Genomic DNA, 15,529 nt, shown 5'->3' with positions numbered 1-15,529 from the left:
CTAGTCAAAAACAATGGAACATAAGAGGAAGCGAACTTCAACTACAGCTCGCCTCTCGCCTAGACTATCTAAGAAGGCACGGGTTGATGGTCCTGAGCAGGAGATAGAGGTACCAGGGTCGAATATAGAAATGCCAGAAGTGAAGATCGAATCACCTGGGCTAAAAGAAGCACTGGTCGCTGGTTAGTAATTTCAACAGCTATTCCTTTAGCAATAATCTAACATTGCTTGTTGTTGACCTCCTGGGATCTTGGCAGCATATGCATATATATTGCATGATGCATATAAGGAGCAAACAAAACTCAACTTTTAATTCATTCTTTCCTTTTTGGTATACTGTTTGTTTGCTTTCAATATTTTGATTTCAAAGCACTTTAATTCCGAAGGCTGAAGACCGAACCTTATTCCTTCATTTTTTGAATATATACTCGCAGCTTAACTGCTTAGCTAGAGAATCAATCAATTCAATCTGATGCTCTTTCTGGTCTCAAGAAACCCAATACTTGTAGCTTCACCTGGGGAAGACCTCGAAAAAGAAAGCGACACCAATGGCACGGACGAAGATGACGAAGTAGAAGACTTCGAGGAAGAAGAACTAGAAGAAAAAATTGGTGATGAAGGCAAGGATAGTGATGACGAGGAAGATGGTGATTCAGAGGATGAACCTTCAGAATCTGACTCGTCAGATGAAGAAGATACAGATGAAGAGGAATATCTGGTTAGTCTGATGCTTCTTAGTGTTGTCAGATTCAACGCCAGGGTAGGAGTTAGGGATGGGCGCTTTATGTAAAGCAGGGCTGGATTTTTATGCTCTAGGGAATTACAAATTGGCCATCCCTAATAGAGCTGCTGCGATTCGAAACGTAGTGTTTATGGTTTGCAAAAGTACCCGTGCCACGTAATCGGCTTTTACAGCCGAGGAAAGTTGAAGATGCCTGAAATAGAGCATGGGAGTGAGTGATGCTCCACTTTCTCAATTTGTTTTCCGCTCAGTGAACGTTTTCTAATGTTGACATCTTGTGTTTTTATTGGTCGATATATTACTTCTGCTGCTCTCCCTGCATGCCGCAGACCTCTCTCTGGCGAAGTCCTCGGTTTGCAACGACTTCAGGTTGCGCATAACGCTACTGCCGGAAATGCATCAGTAATTGCTAATGGGGCTTTACCAGTGGCTGTTGCGCGCGCGGGATTTCCCTTGAACGTCAGACCCTGGGTGCAGGAAGTCATCACTTCAGATTGTATCAATCAAAATTATCAGGTCCCAAGATGAGGGGGTATAATAAGAATGGGACCCCAATGACTGGGTTTTACTTTCTCTGAGGAAAAAAGTGTCAAAAGAGGGACCTGCGAGAGTAAATAGAGTAGTCACTCACGGCTTAATGATATTTTCTATTGCAAAAGATCAGGTACAGAGCACTAGAAAATGTATATGATATCTAAGCAACTTAACCCATTCGAATCTAAATCCAGTATCCTATCTTTTTACCGTATCTTGGCATTCTGTATCACTAGATCTAGATAGCCCTAATTAATCCTTGGGTTTCCCATTCCATAGCTAGATAATATTGCAAGAATCTAGATCATCTAGTATCTACATCCACCCCTTCCAAACCTGAGAATCCTCGTCTAATTAAACCCCCAGTGTTTCAATACATAATACATATCAAGTCTAGTACACTACTTTTGTACCACCCCTCTTTTGGACCACCTTTTCACACCAAAAATCATTATTTTCATTTATTAATAACTTTACAATTAATAAATGTAATTCAGCAAAATTTGAATTATAAATTAATTGTTCAATCATAAATAGTGTCTGAAAATTTCAAATTATTCATAATCAATCTTGTTGAGATTTAGAAATTTGAATTCTTGTTACGATCACGGATTTTACAGTAACCGATCGTGTGTTTACGAGATGCGATTCGATCAAATTAGTATGGGATTAAGGTCATGTGAGGATCTGAAGAGCACAGAATCTGTTATTATATGATTCACACCGATCCCACCGACTTAAATCAAGTGGGAGCGATGGGAAGGATTCCCACCGATCCCACCAACTTAAATCAAGTGGGAGCGATGGGATGATGGGATAGGGAGTACGAAGATCTATATAACTAGGAGGAATTCCCTCACTCTAGAGCTTCGTGCTCAAGATCAATCATTTAGTATACTCTACTATTAGTTACGAATTGCATTATTGTCATTACTTTAAGTTCCTGCTTGACGCCTAGTTATAAACCACCTCGAGAGCCTAGAGCACTTCCACGTGATCTAGACGGCAAACCTCGTAACACTTCGCACTTCCGTAGAACTTAAATAATGAGTGATTTATATAAAAGGCCAATATAGCCTCAGTTCTGCCCTATCAGCTTCCCACCATTCCCTGTGGAAGGGATACGATGTTTGCCGTCTAGATCACGTGGAAGTGCTCCAGGCTCTCGAGGTGGTTTATAACTAGGCGTCAAGCAGGGACTTAAGTAATGACAATAATGATATGCAATTCGTAACTAATAGTAGAGTATACTAAATGATTGATCTTGAGCACGAAGCTCTACACAAAGGAAACCATCCTGATTATATAGACCTTCGTCCTCCATTGGATCTCTTGGGTCCTGAGAGTTTGTGGACCTTCGATTCGTATGGACCTACGATTCGTATCCCTGAATATGCAGGGTCCATCACGTGACTTGGATCAGACTATATGTCTGTGCTTGCTGAAGGTGGGGAGACTCTACGAACCGATTACCATACAAAATTGTATGCGAATCGGTTTGCTTTTCCACGGGGTCTAAGCTCATATGGACAGGTTGACTGTTACTACGTAACAGTAAGGTCATTCCTTTTAACAATAAATTATTTAAAAAAAAATCTTTGTTATTTTATTCACTTGTTACAATTATAAATTGAATTAAATAAATTAAATTGAGTTGAAAAGAGCTCCGAGTCAGATATACCTGAGGTTGTAAGATTATAGTTATGCCAAGCTTTTTGTTATGTTTTCTATTGAAATATTTTAGATCAATCAGATTGAGCTTCACTTAAGCGAGTTTCTTATTTTCTGCGACCTACACCGGGTAAATTGCGGTACGTTACACGTGCAATAAGGTTTTGGTGTCAGCATGCCGACAATAAATTATATAATAAATATTTGTATTTCCCTTAAGGCTTGAGAAGGAATCTCTCCTGTTTCCCGTCGCTCGCTCATCATCCTCTCAAATATTTTACACAGGATCAATAACTACATCTCCACCATGATACACCTTGCTTTGTGCTGTGACTAGACTTGACATTCGCGGCTATCTACCCATCAAGCCGCCAAGTGAGTGGAATCTCACAAGTTTCCAGTTAGTTTAAAAAGGATGAGTTATAAGGCTGAGTGATTTTTACCCCTTTTTTACGTGAATCGCACCCCTTCCTCAATTATCAGCTAATATTAACCACCTCTATACTGAAAATCAGACTATAGGAAAAGAAAAACTATGATTCGCATCAGTCTCATCATTTCGTGTTATAATTCATAAACTCATAGCTATCATATGTATACTGTCTGCCAAAATCTCATGTATCCCATGTCCATGCCTACAACCCACAAAAAAGGAGTGGTAAACAAGCGAGTAATCTCAGCAAAAGGTTTATTTGTTTCCTAGATACCAGTCTACCAAAACCAAACTGCACCAGATCAAATTGCTCTTGCTCCCGATATCTCTAAAAAAAAAAAGAAATGAGATTTGTTCAGGAAATAAAAAAAGGGCTCGCCTTGCGAGAACGAAATGTATTTTTTCCTTTCCTTCCTTGCATCCTTGCCTAGGACCTTCCCCGCCCCCCCAACCCAAAAAAAGCAATTTATTGAAAAATCCCAACCCCCGAAATCTAAGTTCTCATAGCGTGTCTGTGAAAATGTCTCATGAATCTCTTCTCCTTCTTACCAGCAGCTTCCTTCGAATAAACACTCAACGCCAATCCACCCCCACAAGTCTCATTTCCATCTCCCGCACAAGCCATATTACATTTATTCGCATCTAGCGTCTGACTGGGTACGTTCTCACCGCAGAAACACTGACCTCCGTATTCTGTTCCCGCAACACTGTAGCCCTTCGTGGAACAATATGCTACACAAGCTGTGTTGGTAACCTTGCCGATACCCGCAAATTCAACACCGGAGAGAACTCGGCTTGGTTCTTGATCCGCGTAACAGCCCGCGTATGAGTAGCCTGAAATGGCGGCGGGAGCGCTACTTGGAGAGCTGGAGCCGGTGGGAATTGCTTGACCGGCGGTGACGGAGACGGTTTTGTAGATTAAAGTTGAGGCGTGGACGGTTACGACGGAGGTAAAAGCTTGGCCGTTGGATGTGATGACGCTGGAGGATAAGAAATCACCACCAGCTCCTATTGCTGCCGCAACTTGGGTAGCTGCTGGGACTCCGCTGTGGGTACCCTTTTGAGAATGTTTGCCTGATGGAGAGCTTTCTGATGGGTAGACAGGTAGAGAGACTTGTGGAGTAGATACTGGTACTGCTGAAGTTGCAATTCCCAATAGAGATGATGCCACGCCGGATACAGAAGCTGCAACTGAAGATACAGCTGAAGAAGCACCAGCAACTACCGAAGAAGCTTTTGATGCGAGGGCGGAAGTAGCAGTTGCAACAACGGAGGAAGCTACATTGCCAACGTTGGTACCCCATGGTGTGACAGGGTTATTACCTGGCAATAAAGACATGGATCCAAAGATAACTTCATCAATTGGTGATGGGATATTACAGGTTGAAGTGGGATCATTCAAACCACCGATGAGACCTGGACATTTGTCCATTCCGGAATCACCTGCATCGCAGTTATCGATGATTTGTTGAAGAGTTTCGACATCCCAACCTGAAAGCTGTGGATTTGTTAGTATTTTGAAGGCATTTACCAAGAGTGAAGATATCAACTTACGAAATCACCGTGGAAGCTGTAGCCAGTTGGATCTCCATTGGAAAGAACGAAAGGTTGCTTTCCTTGTCCTGGTGTCCATAGATGTGCAAAGAGAGGAGTATTGTAGTAAACCTCATAGAAGATATGAGGAGTATGAACCCAACCCTCCGGGCAATTTCCGTTCGTGGGCCAATCCATGTTGTGCTTATAGTCACTCAAGGGAACAGCAGGGTTATAGCATGATGGAAAGTGAACATCAAGACGCATTGGAGAAGCAAATCCGTCACAATTCTGATCCGGGAATCCTACACCGGCTCCTTTGTTTTCTGGGTCCTGAATTCCTACACCGTGTAATCCGTCCGAGTTTGCAGGCCATGATGGAGTTCCGCCATAATCGGCACGAGGACAGGTGATTTGAACTGGTTGAGGAGTACCATTGGCGTAGTCGACGACGGATCCTGAGCCGTTGGCTGGAGGAGTACGAAGATTTGGGTTACCGACTACCATACGAAGACCTGGTTGGAAAGCGGTGATCTTATCGGTGGTAGGCTCAAAGCTTGTATAAAATTAGTACATCTATTATTGAATGTAAAACACTTTCACCACTCACAAGTAATAGACGTTCATGTAGAACATAGGCACGGATGTGATATTGCTGGGATCATTTGGATCAATGAAGTACAATGACGGGGTCCAGTAGTTACTCTTATCATTCTTGACAAGTGATGAAGTGCAGTTTGAGTGCAAGGCCGTGGTGTCGTCCATAGTCTCAGCAAAGGCGCTTCCTCCTTGAATCGTATGAACGTGGCTTCCAACGGTTCCTGGGTTGATGATTGGATCCATACGGGCGGTAAGAAGAGGGCCCTCCCCATAGAAATGATTGACAGCGAATGTTCTTGCAGTCGAGGAGTATGCTGCTGCCGAAGCAGCGAATGTGCCCACGAGGGCCAATTTTGAGAAAACCATACTGGCTGATTGGGTTTAATAGATGGGCTTTATTGTAGAATATTTACTTTGAAGTGTTTTCAAGTCTGATGATGTGGAATCTTTAATGTGACTGTGGTTGCTTTGCAAGCTAAAGGATTGTTGGGAAGTGATGGAAAAACACAAGAGTTACTGGCCTCAATTGATGTTTGATAGAAAAGAAGAATCTGTATCAACAGAGTAGCAAGTGAAGGAATGAATAGCACGCAGGAAACGAATAAATGAGTGTGATGTACAAAAGTACGAAAGTTGCGTTGTGAAAGTGTTGAAAAATTTGAAAATGAGGGTGAGGAAAGGAAACATAATATATATGACTATGGTCCGTAGTTTCTCACAGTATGCAGTAATACCCACATCAGGGCGAGAAATCATTGAATGTATACTAGTACAGTATGAAGCAAGATTAGGGTCAGAAAAGGCTCAGCCCAGAACCGGGTATGCAGGGGAGAGATTGGGGGCAAACTTGATGGCTTGACATGGTTCTGACTTCCCCATGTATTACCATTCGCTGTCTTGCGATTTACGGCATTAAAGTGGTAGATCCTGATATGACAGATTAATCACAGGCGTCCCCAGTGAATGAAAGAATTTGGTTGGGAAAGGACATGGAGTATGAAAATGGGGAGATCCGCGCGGAAATGTGCTTGATGCCATTTTTGGTGGTAAAATAAGTGAATTGGAAGCAGGAACCCATATTGCAAGGTTAAGTAGGGATGGGAAGATTGTCCGAAAGGATAGGATTGGAGAGGTATTGGTTCATTGGTTTCCAATACTAAGCTTTTGGTACCTGACATCCGGGCTGACTATCCGATGACAAGGGGTTGAACAATGGCGAGCTATCTTAGTGGTTAAAGGGAGAGGAACAATGATCTGTTCCTAGGGAGTTAAATAATCCTCCTGGAAATATCCCAGTCGTTTCTATACTCAAAGCGGTATCATGCGGCAACTATCTGATAGCTGATTTCTCACTAAGTCGGCCACTTGGCATTAGTCGATTGTTTCGAAACAGCTAACCCAGTCAAAAAGTCTGGTTTAACTCGCTGCCATAACAATAAAAGCAAGCTCCTGTAAGAAAAATCTTGCCAATCAACTGTCCCATGGTATAGGTAAACTGTTCTTCCCGTGCTTTTTTTCCCCTGAAGGCGTTTTTTTAATCTAAACTTATGTTCTCCTAGTGGATGGAAATGATCTGCACTTAAGCTCTTTTGAGTTTCGAAATATGCATCATACCACATCAATCTTATCGCAAATAGACCACAAAAATATCCACTCCATTTTGATCTGATTCAAAGTTAATCTGTCACGTCATGAAAATCAATTAGATTGTCCGACTTTGCGGAGGTGAATCTAGTGTTCGAGAAACCCTGGAGATTAGCTACCTATCCCTATTCTCGTGGTAAATGAGCTCCATGAGACTAGAAAATCGTTGTGATATGGTAATTACCATATTAGATTATCTTTCCGATTTTTCGGTCTCTGGAACACCTTCCGATAAGAATAAGACCTGCATGAGGTTATCAAGGCCATCAATCTTTAATAACAAAAATTCAGATGAACCAACGAAAAGCCCAACTGGCATTGGACTGTGTTTCGAGAATAGGTGCTAAACCCATGGTTTGTTAGTCTGGAACGTCTCGATTAATGATATGCTCTATAGTTTCCCCTGGGCAATCCTATGAATAACCTTCCATCCTTTCAGTGTGACATTAAGAGTATACGATCAAGATCGTGATGGTAGCTTTCCGTATTTCCATATGGATTAAGCTTCAAGAAAAAGGATTACTCCATCGTCCCAAATCTTGGCAGGGTTAAGACCGAACTGATCCCCCTCGATCTTGGGGGTGTGATCTGAATGTCTGGTCTAATCATGCATGAAGTTTGCACGAGTGGAAAATATCAAGATTGTAAAGACAAGAGGACTCAACAACATAGGTTTCACGTAGGACCCCATTGAGTTAACGATAGGCATCTCAAGACTCTCATCGAAGAATCTATGTAAGAATTATTAATTACGTGCAGTATGTTGAGCTCCGACCTGCAAAAGACATGGTCAAACAAAAGGCCGTGAAGCGTTGTGAAAATCAGCGGCAAGGGCCCTCTCTGATATTAACCCCTCATTCCACCACATGATTTGCTGGATATATCATGAGGGCGGCAAAAATCACTTTCTTGACGGGCACTTTTCGGCTGCCTATTCAATTTCTATTCCTAAAGTCTAAAAAAGATTCAATGATAACATCAGCGGCAATAAGTCAGCGTATAGGAAAGTATTTAACCCCTAAATGGATGCTATATTTCTTCCATTGGTTTTCGAGCCATGCCGCCTCGTCTTAAATTGTGCCCCTGCATAATAGCGTGCCGTTGTGCAGTGTTACATCGTCTAGTCCACGCGTTTGCGGTAGGTTGAAAATAAATATCAGCGCAAGGACGGGCTCCACCTACAGTCGTACTTCGGAGAAAAAGATAAGATGCTAGAAAAGTTTTTGATGGTATGATAGGTACTCAAGTGGGTATGTGGACATTACTGCATGGCGACACCAGAAATAAATAAATGGCTCAGACCTTTTGCGCTCGTGAGGCTTACTTCATAACCCTCTGCAATGGAACCGCTTCATGCAGCTAACTGATCGCTCTCTCATTCCAGAATCTCTCACCTCATACAATAACCATGGAAGTAAATTCTCAACAAACTGAGAACCAAGTCAACAAACAACCCAGCAAAAAGATAAAATGAAAATGAAACATGCAGGCAAGCAGGCAAGCAGGCCATCAATGCTGTGTGGCCCGATCGAATATCCATGGATAGTAATATCAACTAGGTCACCGACTCGAGCTCATCTCCGGACTCATGGTTTCGTGGTAAGGAGGTCCGTAAGCTGCCAATTCCCGCGTTCTAATCGAAACATTTTCGGAAGCCTTTGAGGATCAATGATCGTAAAAGTTTGTAACACGCCGAGACAAAGTGCATTTAACGGTATATGAGTATGTATTTTGTACCAAGTCACTGGAATTTAGTGGTACACGCTCGTACCTCATGAAGCACTGGCTGCAAAAGGAGAGGTACTGGGCACTTGTACTCCGTAATGGCTGGATGGGTTGTGACCAAATAAAGGATCGATTGAGTTTTCGACAACCTCAAGTTTGTATGTGTAAACAATTGAATGTGGTAATGATACAAATACTTCAATAATAAAGGCGACATTCAAGTATCTGGTCAATATAAAAAGCATAGGCTGCCAAAGCTGGAGATTTTTCTTCCAGAAATAATCTGTACATCTAAGGGGATGAAAGAATGAGTGGATGAAGCGATAAGCGATAAGAGAATTTCTTTCCTCACTGCCCCTCCATCAACCCCCCTCCATTCTCATCTTAATCTCAAATAACACTCACTACCTACATCACCACAACTTATACCTTTCACTAATTACTTAAACCCTCTTCCAATCCAAACTCTCATTTCTCTCATCATGTCACCAATTCCCATAACAATCCTCACCGGCTTCCTCGGCTCAGGGAAAACGACTCTAATCCTCAACCTCCTTCCCCAACTCCACGCCCTTAACCCCTCCTATCGTCTCGCTCTTCTTAAGAACGAATTCGGAGATCTTGCCGTCGATTCCCAGCTTGCTTCTTCATCTTCGATAACTTCTGTGCGAGAAATGCTTAATGGATGTATATGCTGTAACCTCGTTGGTTCTCTATCTTCCGCTCTTCAAGAACTGCAGGATAGTTTACCAGTAAAGGCCAATGCATCTACGGGGAAGGAAGAAAAAGGGAGTCTGGATAGGATTATTATTGAGACGTCCGGGTCTGCGTTTCCTGCTACATTGGCCATGGAAGTTAACAGAATTGCGAGGGAAACGAAAGGGGCTTATGTGTTAGATGGTGTGATATCAGTGATCGATGTAGAGAATTGGAAGGGGTATGAAGATACGAGTTATACGGCACGATTACAGGCGAAATATACGGATTTAGTAGTTTTTAATAAATGGGAGGGGGTTAGTGAGAGGAGGTTCGATGAATGTTTGGATAGGTTAGGTGATTTGGAGGTTCAGGTTGCGTGGGTTAAGAGTGATAAAGGGTCAGTTGGGGTAGATGTTGTATGCGGAGTTGATGGAGGATTGGCTAGAGGGCTAGTGGATGATGTGGATGGAAAGGAAAATGGACACTCCCATGATCATTCGAATGGGGATCACAAGCACGAACACCCCCACGATCATCAATCCGAGGTCGAAGTCCTATCCATAACTCTCAAATCTTCGTCCCCTTCCTCAACAATCTCCCTCCCATCACTCACTAAACTCCTCACCAAAGCACCCAAAGACGAAGTATACCGAATTAAAGCAGTTTTATCCTCAAGCTCTCCTATCCCGCCTTCCGACTCTTCACTCTCACCACCTGAATCCGAGACTTCTGCATCATCATCCTCATCAAATTCTACCACTGATCTCGCACCAAGACCTGCGAAATATATACTTAATTGGGCTTTTGGACGCTGGACTAGCACAAAAATGAAAGAACAACAATTAGAAAAGGAACATGAGAGCAGTCAAGGAGAAGGAGTGGTACTGAGAATGACGATTGTGACAGCGAGGGACGAAAGCAATAAGTGGAAGAAGAGGATCGAGGGCGGTGGTTGGATAGAGGTCGACGGTGGAGAGGGAGAATTGAAGGTTGTGAGGATTTCGTGATATGAAAACAAATGGCTGAATATAGATATAAAGACTAGATAGAGCGCGTTGAGATTGGATTACATGATGCGTAGATACCTTGTTTTGCTCTAGACATAGATATTTCTTTGTATATATACACATCGTTAAATGGGAGAAATGAAAATGATAAAACAAGTATAGATGGCTAAGAGGTCCAGTCTGATGTTGTAAGATTATCTACAGCCTCCGCAACTACTAGAGCCTTTGGATTTTAGACATTTGGTTCTGCAAGTGCATATAAACCCAGATCCGACATCTCTGACTTTCCATGAATGTTTGTCTTTGTCATTTTTCGAGTTAATTACTCAATTACTTAATGATATTATTGGTGCCTTGTTATCATGCCTGGGTATTTCTGTATTTCTGAAGAATTCTATAGGCTTGTGAGTTGTGAAGTAATCCATTATCTTGGTATTAGTAGTAAGTTTATACATGTACAGTGGTTATTGGAATCGATGTTTTGGAGGAGGGTTGTGTATTGTTATCATTTAGTTGGGCTTGGTATGTGATAATTGATATATGGTAATTGAAGTTGAAGTTGATTATGAGCTAGAGATTGTAATGATGATAATAGAGGTAAGCTTGAGTATTCCGTCTTAGTAATGATATTAAAGGATAGTGTTTAATATGAACATATCGAAGGCGGATTAACGGCCTGAATCTCATACTCGGCACTACTATTACTCAATGTCCTACTCCAGATTTGAGAATTGTGTCAAATTTCATGTTTAGATGGGAGTTAGATCTTGGTTTTGGAATATTCTTTTATAGTTTTATTTGGATTCGATAATAGATGAACTCGAGGGGTTGGATGTGTGATATTTGGAATATGTAGGTCTTGGTGGATGTCTTTTTCGTCTGGTGGAGAGGGAAAGTGGAGGAGAGGGGAGAGGGGAAGGGTATACGAGGAGAAATAGATAGATAAAGAAGAAGAGGAGTAAGATAGGATTGAGAGGAAGTGATGAAGGTGAGAAAGAAGAGGGGAAGGGGGGTACGACGAGGGAAGAGTAAAATTTCGCGAGGTTGGGAAGAAAAAAGAAACGGCGGGGTAGTATCTCGCATTTGCTTTTGCGGTTAGTTCTACAGCAATAACTACAGGCTAGTGTTATCCCTCCATAGCCGCATCTTCTCTGGGATATTGGAGGGTCGGATATCGAACTGGGTTATGGAAGATGAGGAGTATAGGGGTGCTAGAATGGGATCAGAAGGAGGGCGGTGGGCCTATTTTTATGAAATTTACCTTCAACACAACACTCGTACACATTGGTGCATAATGCCTACAAATGCCTTAATACTCCGTACTCATATCCTCTAGAGCCTTCACAAGATGTCTGCGTGACCGAATCTCTAAGTTTATAGTAGATAACTTCTGGGATTAGCTAATAATCAGTTACAAGTGTCCCAGTATGGTTCTTGAATGTCGGGGTTGTTCTCAACACTTCTTCTTGCAGCTTCATTGAATCTAGGTTCATCATTTCGAATTTTCATTTCCGGAATGTCGTTCTTGATAAATAGCTTCTAACCAAGAGGAAAGGGAAAATGATAAATGCAATTTTAATAGCTACACGGTCTTTCGGTATCTCAGTCTCAAGCGACCTTATGTTATGTATCACCAGTTTGATAAGAGACGAACTTCCGCTCTTTTCTAGAACGGCACGAAGTCGTGACTGTAAGTATTCCTCAATAGAATTGATCTTGATAATCGTCTTTAGATCTAAATTATGAAGTAGAAGTATAGAAGATGCGAGCATCTACCCAACGCCTCCTAGAAAGTCGAATGTAGATTTGTGGGTCTGTCCTATATTCTACACTATGTATGCAAGATAATAATCTACCTTAACATAATGGATCGGAACAGAAGTGATAGAGATAGTGATGCGAGGTTCTGTATTGTTGAGTGTGTGGCATAAGAAGGGTGCCTTTCTCAAGAAGTTTAAGGTTTCACACCAGAAGTGAGACGGCTCGATGGGGAAGAGTGGTGAGATTGGATTTAGGTATGGAAAGCTAGAGGTGCTATTTAGTAATGAAGGGGTTTAGGCGAGAAGTGTGGATATAGTATTAGCTAGATTATGGGTCTTAGGGAGTCATGTCTAATAATCATAATACTAATAACGACATAATATCAAAATCATAATTTTGAAAAATTTATCCTACTATTCCCTTCGCGATTCAATACCAATCAATGTATAACGTCATTTCCCCCATGTGATTTTCCTCTCTCATTCACAAATTGTCCTATCAACGAATCGCAAATCTGTTCGATCCGACAACCTCGGCCCGGTACGTACTACCCCACAGAACCCCTTGTCTTATACTCCACAACACCTCGTTACTCCTTATCCGCTTTACCCCATATTATCCATTTGTATCGCGTCTCCACCATGATTCACTCTAGTCAAGATCCTCTTCTCCGCATTTTTCTACCTCTATATCAGTTAAGGTTTTCTATCTCTATAGATCCTCCCTGAAACCTCAATTCCAAGTACAATAAACATAACAAACAAGCAGACACGAGTAAAACGAATACAAAATGGCAACTCAAGGACCGCTGACCACATCCCTAACCACCGTACTCGGAACAAAACATCCTATAATTCTTGCCGGTATGGCCCGTACATCTGGCGGACCACTAGCCGCAGCCGTCAGTAACGCAGGCGGTTTGGGTTGTATAGGAGGATTAGGATATACACCGCAACAGTGCGCGCATACATACCCAACAACTCTTAAACCAACGCACTAACATCACCCCAGACTCCGCGAAATTATCCACGATTTGAAATCCCATCTTAAAAACCCATCTCTTCCTTTCGGTGTCGATCTCGCTCTCCCTAAGGTAGGAGAGGGTGCTCGAGCTACTAATCACGATTATACGAACGGACAGCTCGATTCATTGATCGATGTCACGATTGAAGAGGGCGCGCGTTTGTTTATATCTGCTGTGGGAATTCCTCCTCCACATGTAATTAAGCGCTTGCATGAAGCGGGGATTTTGGTAATGAATATGGTTGGGGCACCTAAACATGCTATTAAAGCATTGGATGCAGGTGTTGATATCGTGTGTGCGCAAGGAGGAGAAGGAGGCGGACATACAGGTGATATACCGAATTCGATATTGATACCTGCGGTGGTGGATGTAGCGAGGAAATATAAACCGGCGATGTTGAAGGGGAGGGAGGCGCTTGTTGTTGCTGCGGGGGGAATATATAATGGTAGGGGATTGGCGAGTAGTTTGATGCAAGGAGCGTGTGGAGTGTGGGTTGGAACGAGGTTTGTGGCAAGTGAGGAGGCGGGATGTAGTAGGGCTCATAAGGAGGAGGTGGTTAGTGCCAGGTTTGAGGATACGTTGAGGACTTTGGTGATTTCGGGGAGACCGTTGAGAGTTAAGATGAATGATGTACGCTCCTCTCTCTTTACTCCTCATATCTCACACTTGATCCCTCTATTTATCTATTACTCATCATACTAACCAAAATAGTACATACAATCCTGGGAATCACAACCAGAAAAGATCAAAGAATTAACCCAGAGAGGTATCACGCCTCTCGAATACGATATGGAACAGGGAAAAGATGTAGATATACCACATTTAATGGGTGTAGTAGCTGGAGTTATTGAAGATATTAAACCAGCTGGAGCGATCGTTGATGAAATGATTAGCGAAGCGGTAGACATGTTGAAGAAGGCGGATGGTTTCTTGAGTAGTAGTGCGAAGAGTAAATTGTGAGATGGGATTCTGGAAAGAGGAGGTGGGAATGGGGAATGCAGTAGAGATAGAAAGCAGTCATTGTCATTGCTAAATGAGAATGGGAGCTGGAATTGGAATATTGAAAATAGTATGGATCAGTGGTATGAGATGGGTCCTGACACCGAGAATCTATTTGATTCTAAAATTATATTGTTGAATCTTGGTTTAGGTACTAGGTAGATATTATTAACTACAATTTAAAAAACCATCTAATCTAATCCAATTCAATCTAATCCTATTTTCAAACCGAAAACCTAACATACAAGTTACAAATCATGCATTTGCCTTTCAACAGCGATGAGCTGGCTAGATTCTCACTACTCGGCTTTCCCAAGTCAATCTAATGCCGTTATCTTTTCTTTGTGTTCTCTTTTTTGTCAGTCTAGGATCTTACATTCATCAATCTAGTAGATGCAACATGAATAGCATTGTGTTTTGATCATTGGATTCCGGATTTTATTTCCACCATACATTCATTACCAATGCAATCATGAATATGTCAAAGATCACTATTGTTATCAAGTAAAATAAAAGTTAAGAGTTAATTCAATCACGTCTCGAACAGATATAACAACAAAACATTTTCTCATTACAGTATATCGTTGCATAGAAAATGAATGATAGATCGCTCTATTGTTATTCATAGCATTTATAGATATCCCGTATTCCATTCATACAATAAACACCATCCCAATCCCAATTCCAAGCCTAAACCCAAACCCTAACTCAAACTCCTGTGATGACCGAATCACCGCAAAATAACTATCATTCAAGTATAGCGAGCACTTCGCATATCTTTCGTCTTTCCTCCTTGTAACGCCTGTCTGCTGTTCCACCGCCTGTCTTATCGCCTATCTGGGAAATTTATCTACCCCCTCTCCTATACTTACTCTCCCTGTACCACAGTCCACAAATTTCATTCCAGCCATGTGTCGTGATTAGTCATCGAAAGTTATGGTGTCCTTAGATCGTGCTTTGACCATTCCAATCCCCTGCACGCCCGCCATAGGATGTGGTGAGCCGCTGTGGTCGCCAAAATTCCATAGCTGTACTTCTATGAGACAAAGTCTCCTTTGGGTATATCCAGGAACCGTGAAATCTATAGAACATTCTAGCTGGCCCATGGTGAAGGTATGCATTCCCTTGACTGTAACATGAAATCTATTCTGTAATAC

General features: G+C 42.0%; 8 protein-coding genes across 8 annotated transcripts; 6 read left to right on the top strand and 2 right to left on the bottom strand.

Moving 5' to 3' along the window:
* Positions 1–130: 130 nt before the first annotated feature.
* SS1G_11242 (predicted protein) lies at positions 131–790 on the top strand (the record flags this gene model as incomplete). Its single annotated transcript, XM_001587950.1, has 2 exons — positions 131–182; positions 510–790. The coding sequence occupies 2 exons, from the start codon at positions 131–133 to the stop codon at positions 788–790; spliced, it is 333 nt and encodes a 110-aa protein (XP_001588000.1).
* A 1,740-nt stretch (positions 791–2,530) lies between these two features.
* SS1G_11241 (predicted protein) lies at positions 2,531–2,689 on the top strand (the record flags this gene model as incomplete). The annotated part of the gene is made up of 1 exon (XM_001587949.1): positions 2,531–2,689. The coding sequence occupies one exon, from the start codon at positions 2,531–2,533 to the stop codon at positions 2,687–2,689; it is 159 nt and encodes a 52-aa protein (XP_001587999.1).
* A 15-nt stretch (positions 2,690–2,704) lies between these two features.
* On the top strand, positions 2,705–2,969 carry SS1G_11240 (predicted protein; the record flags this gene model as incomplete). Its single annotated transcript, XM_001587948.1, has 2 exons — positions 2,705–2,830; positions 2,931–2,969. 2 exons carry the CDS (start codon positions 2,705–2,707, stop codon positions 2,967–2,969), a joined length of 165 nt encoding a protein of 54 aa, XP_001587998.1.
* A 904-nt stretch (positions 2,970–3,873) lies between these two features.
* Positions 3,874–5,879, bottom strand: SS1G_11239 (hypothetical protein; the record flags this gene model as incomplete). The annotated part of the gene is made up of 3 exons (XM_001587947.1): positions 3,874–4,878; positions 4,935–5,469; positions 5,524–5,879. The coding sequence occupies 3 exons, from the start codon at positions 5,877–5,879 to the stop codon at positions 3,874–3,876; spliced, it is 1,896 nt and encodes a 631-aa protein (XP_001587997.1).
* A 298-nt stretch (positions 5,880–6,177) lies between these two features.
* On the top strand, positions 6,178–6,372 carry SS1G_11238 (predicted protein; the record flags this gene model as incomplete). Its single annotated transcript, XM_001587946.1, has 1 exon — positions 6,178–6,372. One exon carries the CDS (start codon positions 6,178–6,180, stop codon positions 6,370–6,372), a length of 195 nt encoding a protein of 64 aa, XP_001587996.1.
* A 978-nt stretch (positions 6,373–7,350) lies between these two features.
* SS1G_11237 (predicted protein) lies at positions 7,351–8,025 on the bottom strand (the record flags this gene model as incomplete). Its single annotated transcript, XM_001587945.1, has 4 exons — positions 7,351–7,500; positions 7,681–7,758; positions 7,810–7,888; positions 8,009–8,025. 4 exons carry the CDS (start codon positions 8,023–8,025, stop codon positions 7,351–7,353), a joined length of 324 nt encoding a protein of 107 aa, XP_001587995.1.
* Positions 8,026–9,364: 1,339 nt separating this feature from the next.
* SS1G_11236 (hypothetical protein) lies at positions 9,365–10,588 on the top strand (the record flags this gene model as incomplete). The annotated part of the gene is made up of 1 exon (XM_001587944.1): positions 9,365–10,588. One exon carries the CDS (start codon positions 9,365–9,367, stop codon positions 10,586–10,588), a length of 1,224 nt encoding a protein of 407 aa, XP_001587994.1.
* A 2,551-nt stretch (positions 10,589–13,139) lies between these two features.
* SS1G_11235 (hypothetical protein) lies at positions 13,140–14,333 on the top strand (the record flags this gene model as incomplete). Its single annotated transcript, XM_001587943.1, has 3 exons — positions 13,140–13,306; positions 13,361–14,003; positions 14,085–14,333. The coding sequence occupies 3 exons, from the start codon at positions 13,140–13,142 to the stop codon at positions 14,331–14,333; spliced, it is 1,059 nt and encodes a 352-aa protein (XP_001587993.1).
* Positions 14,334–15,529: the final 1,196 nt, after the last annotated feature.

This window comes from Sclerotinia sclerotiorum, genomic scaffold (assembly GCF_000146945.2).
Source record: "Sclerotinia sclerotiorum 1980 UF-70 scaffold_17 genomic scaffold, whole genome shotgun sequence".
Classification (NCBI taxonomy): Eukaryota; Fungi; Ascomycota; class Leotiomycetes; order Helotiales; family Sclerotiniaceae; genus Sclerotinia; species Sclerotinia sclerotiorum.
The sequence above is the reverse complement of the archived record's forward strand: the minus strand, read 5'-3'. Positions and strand labels throughout refer to the sequence as shown.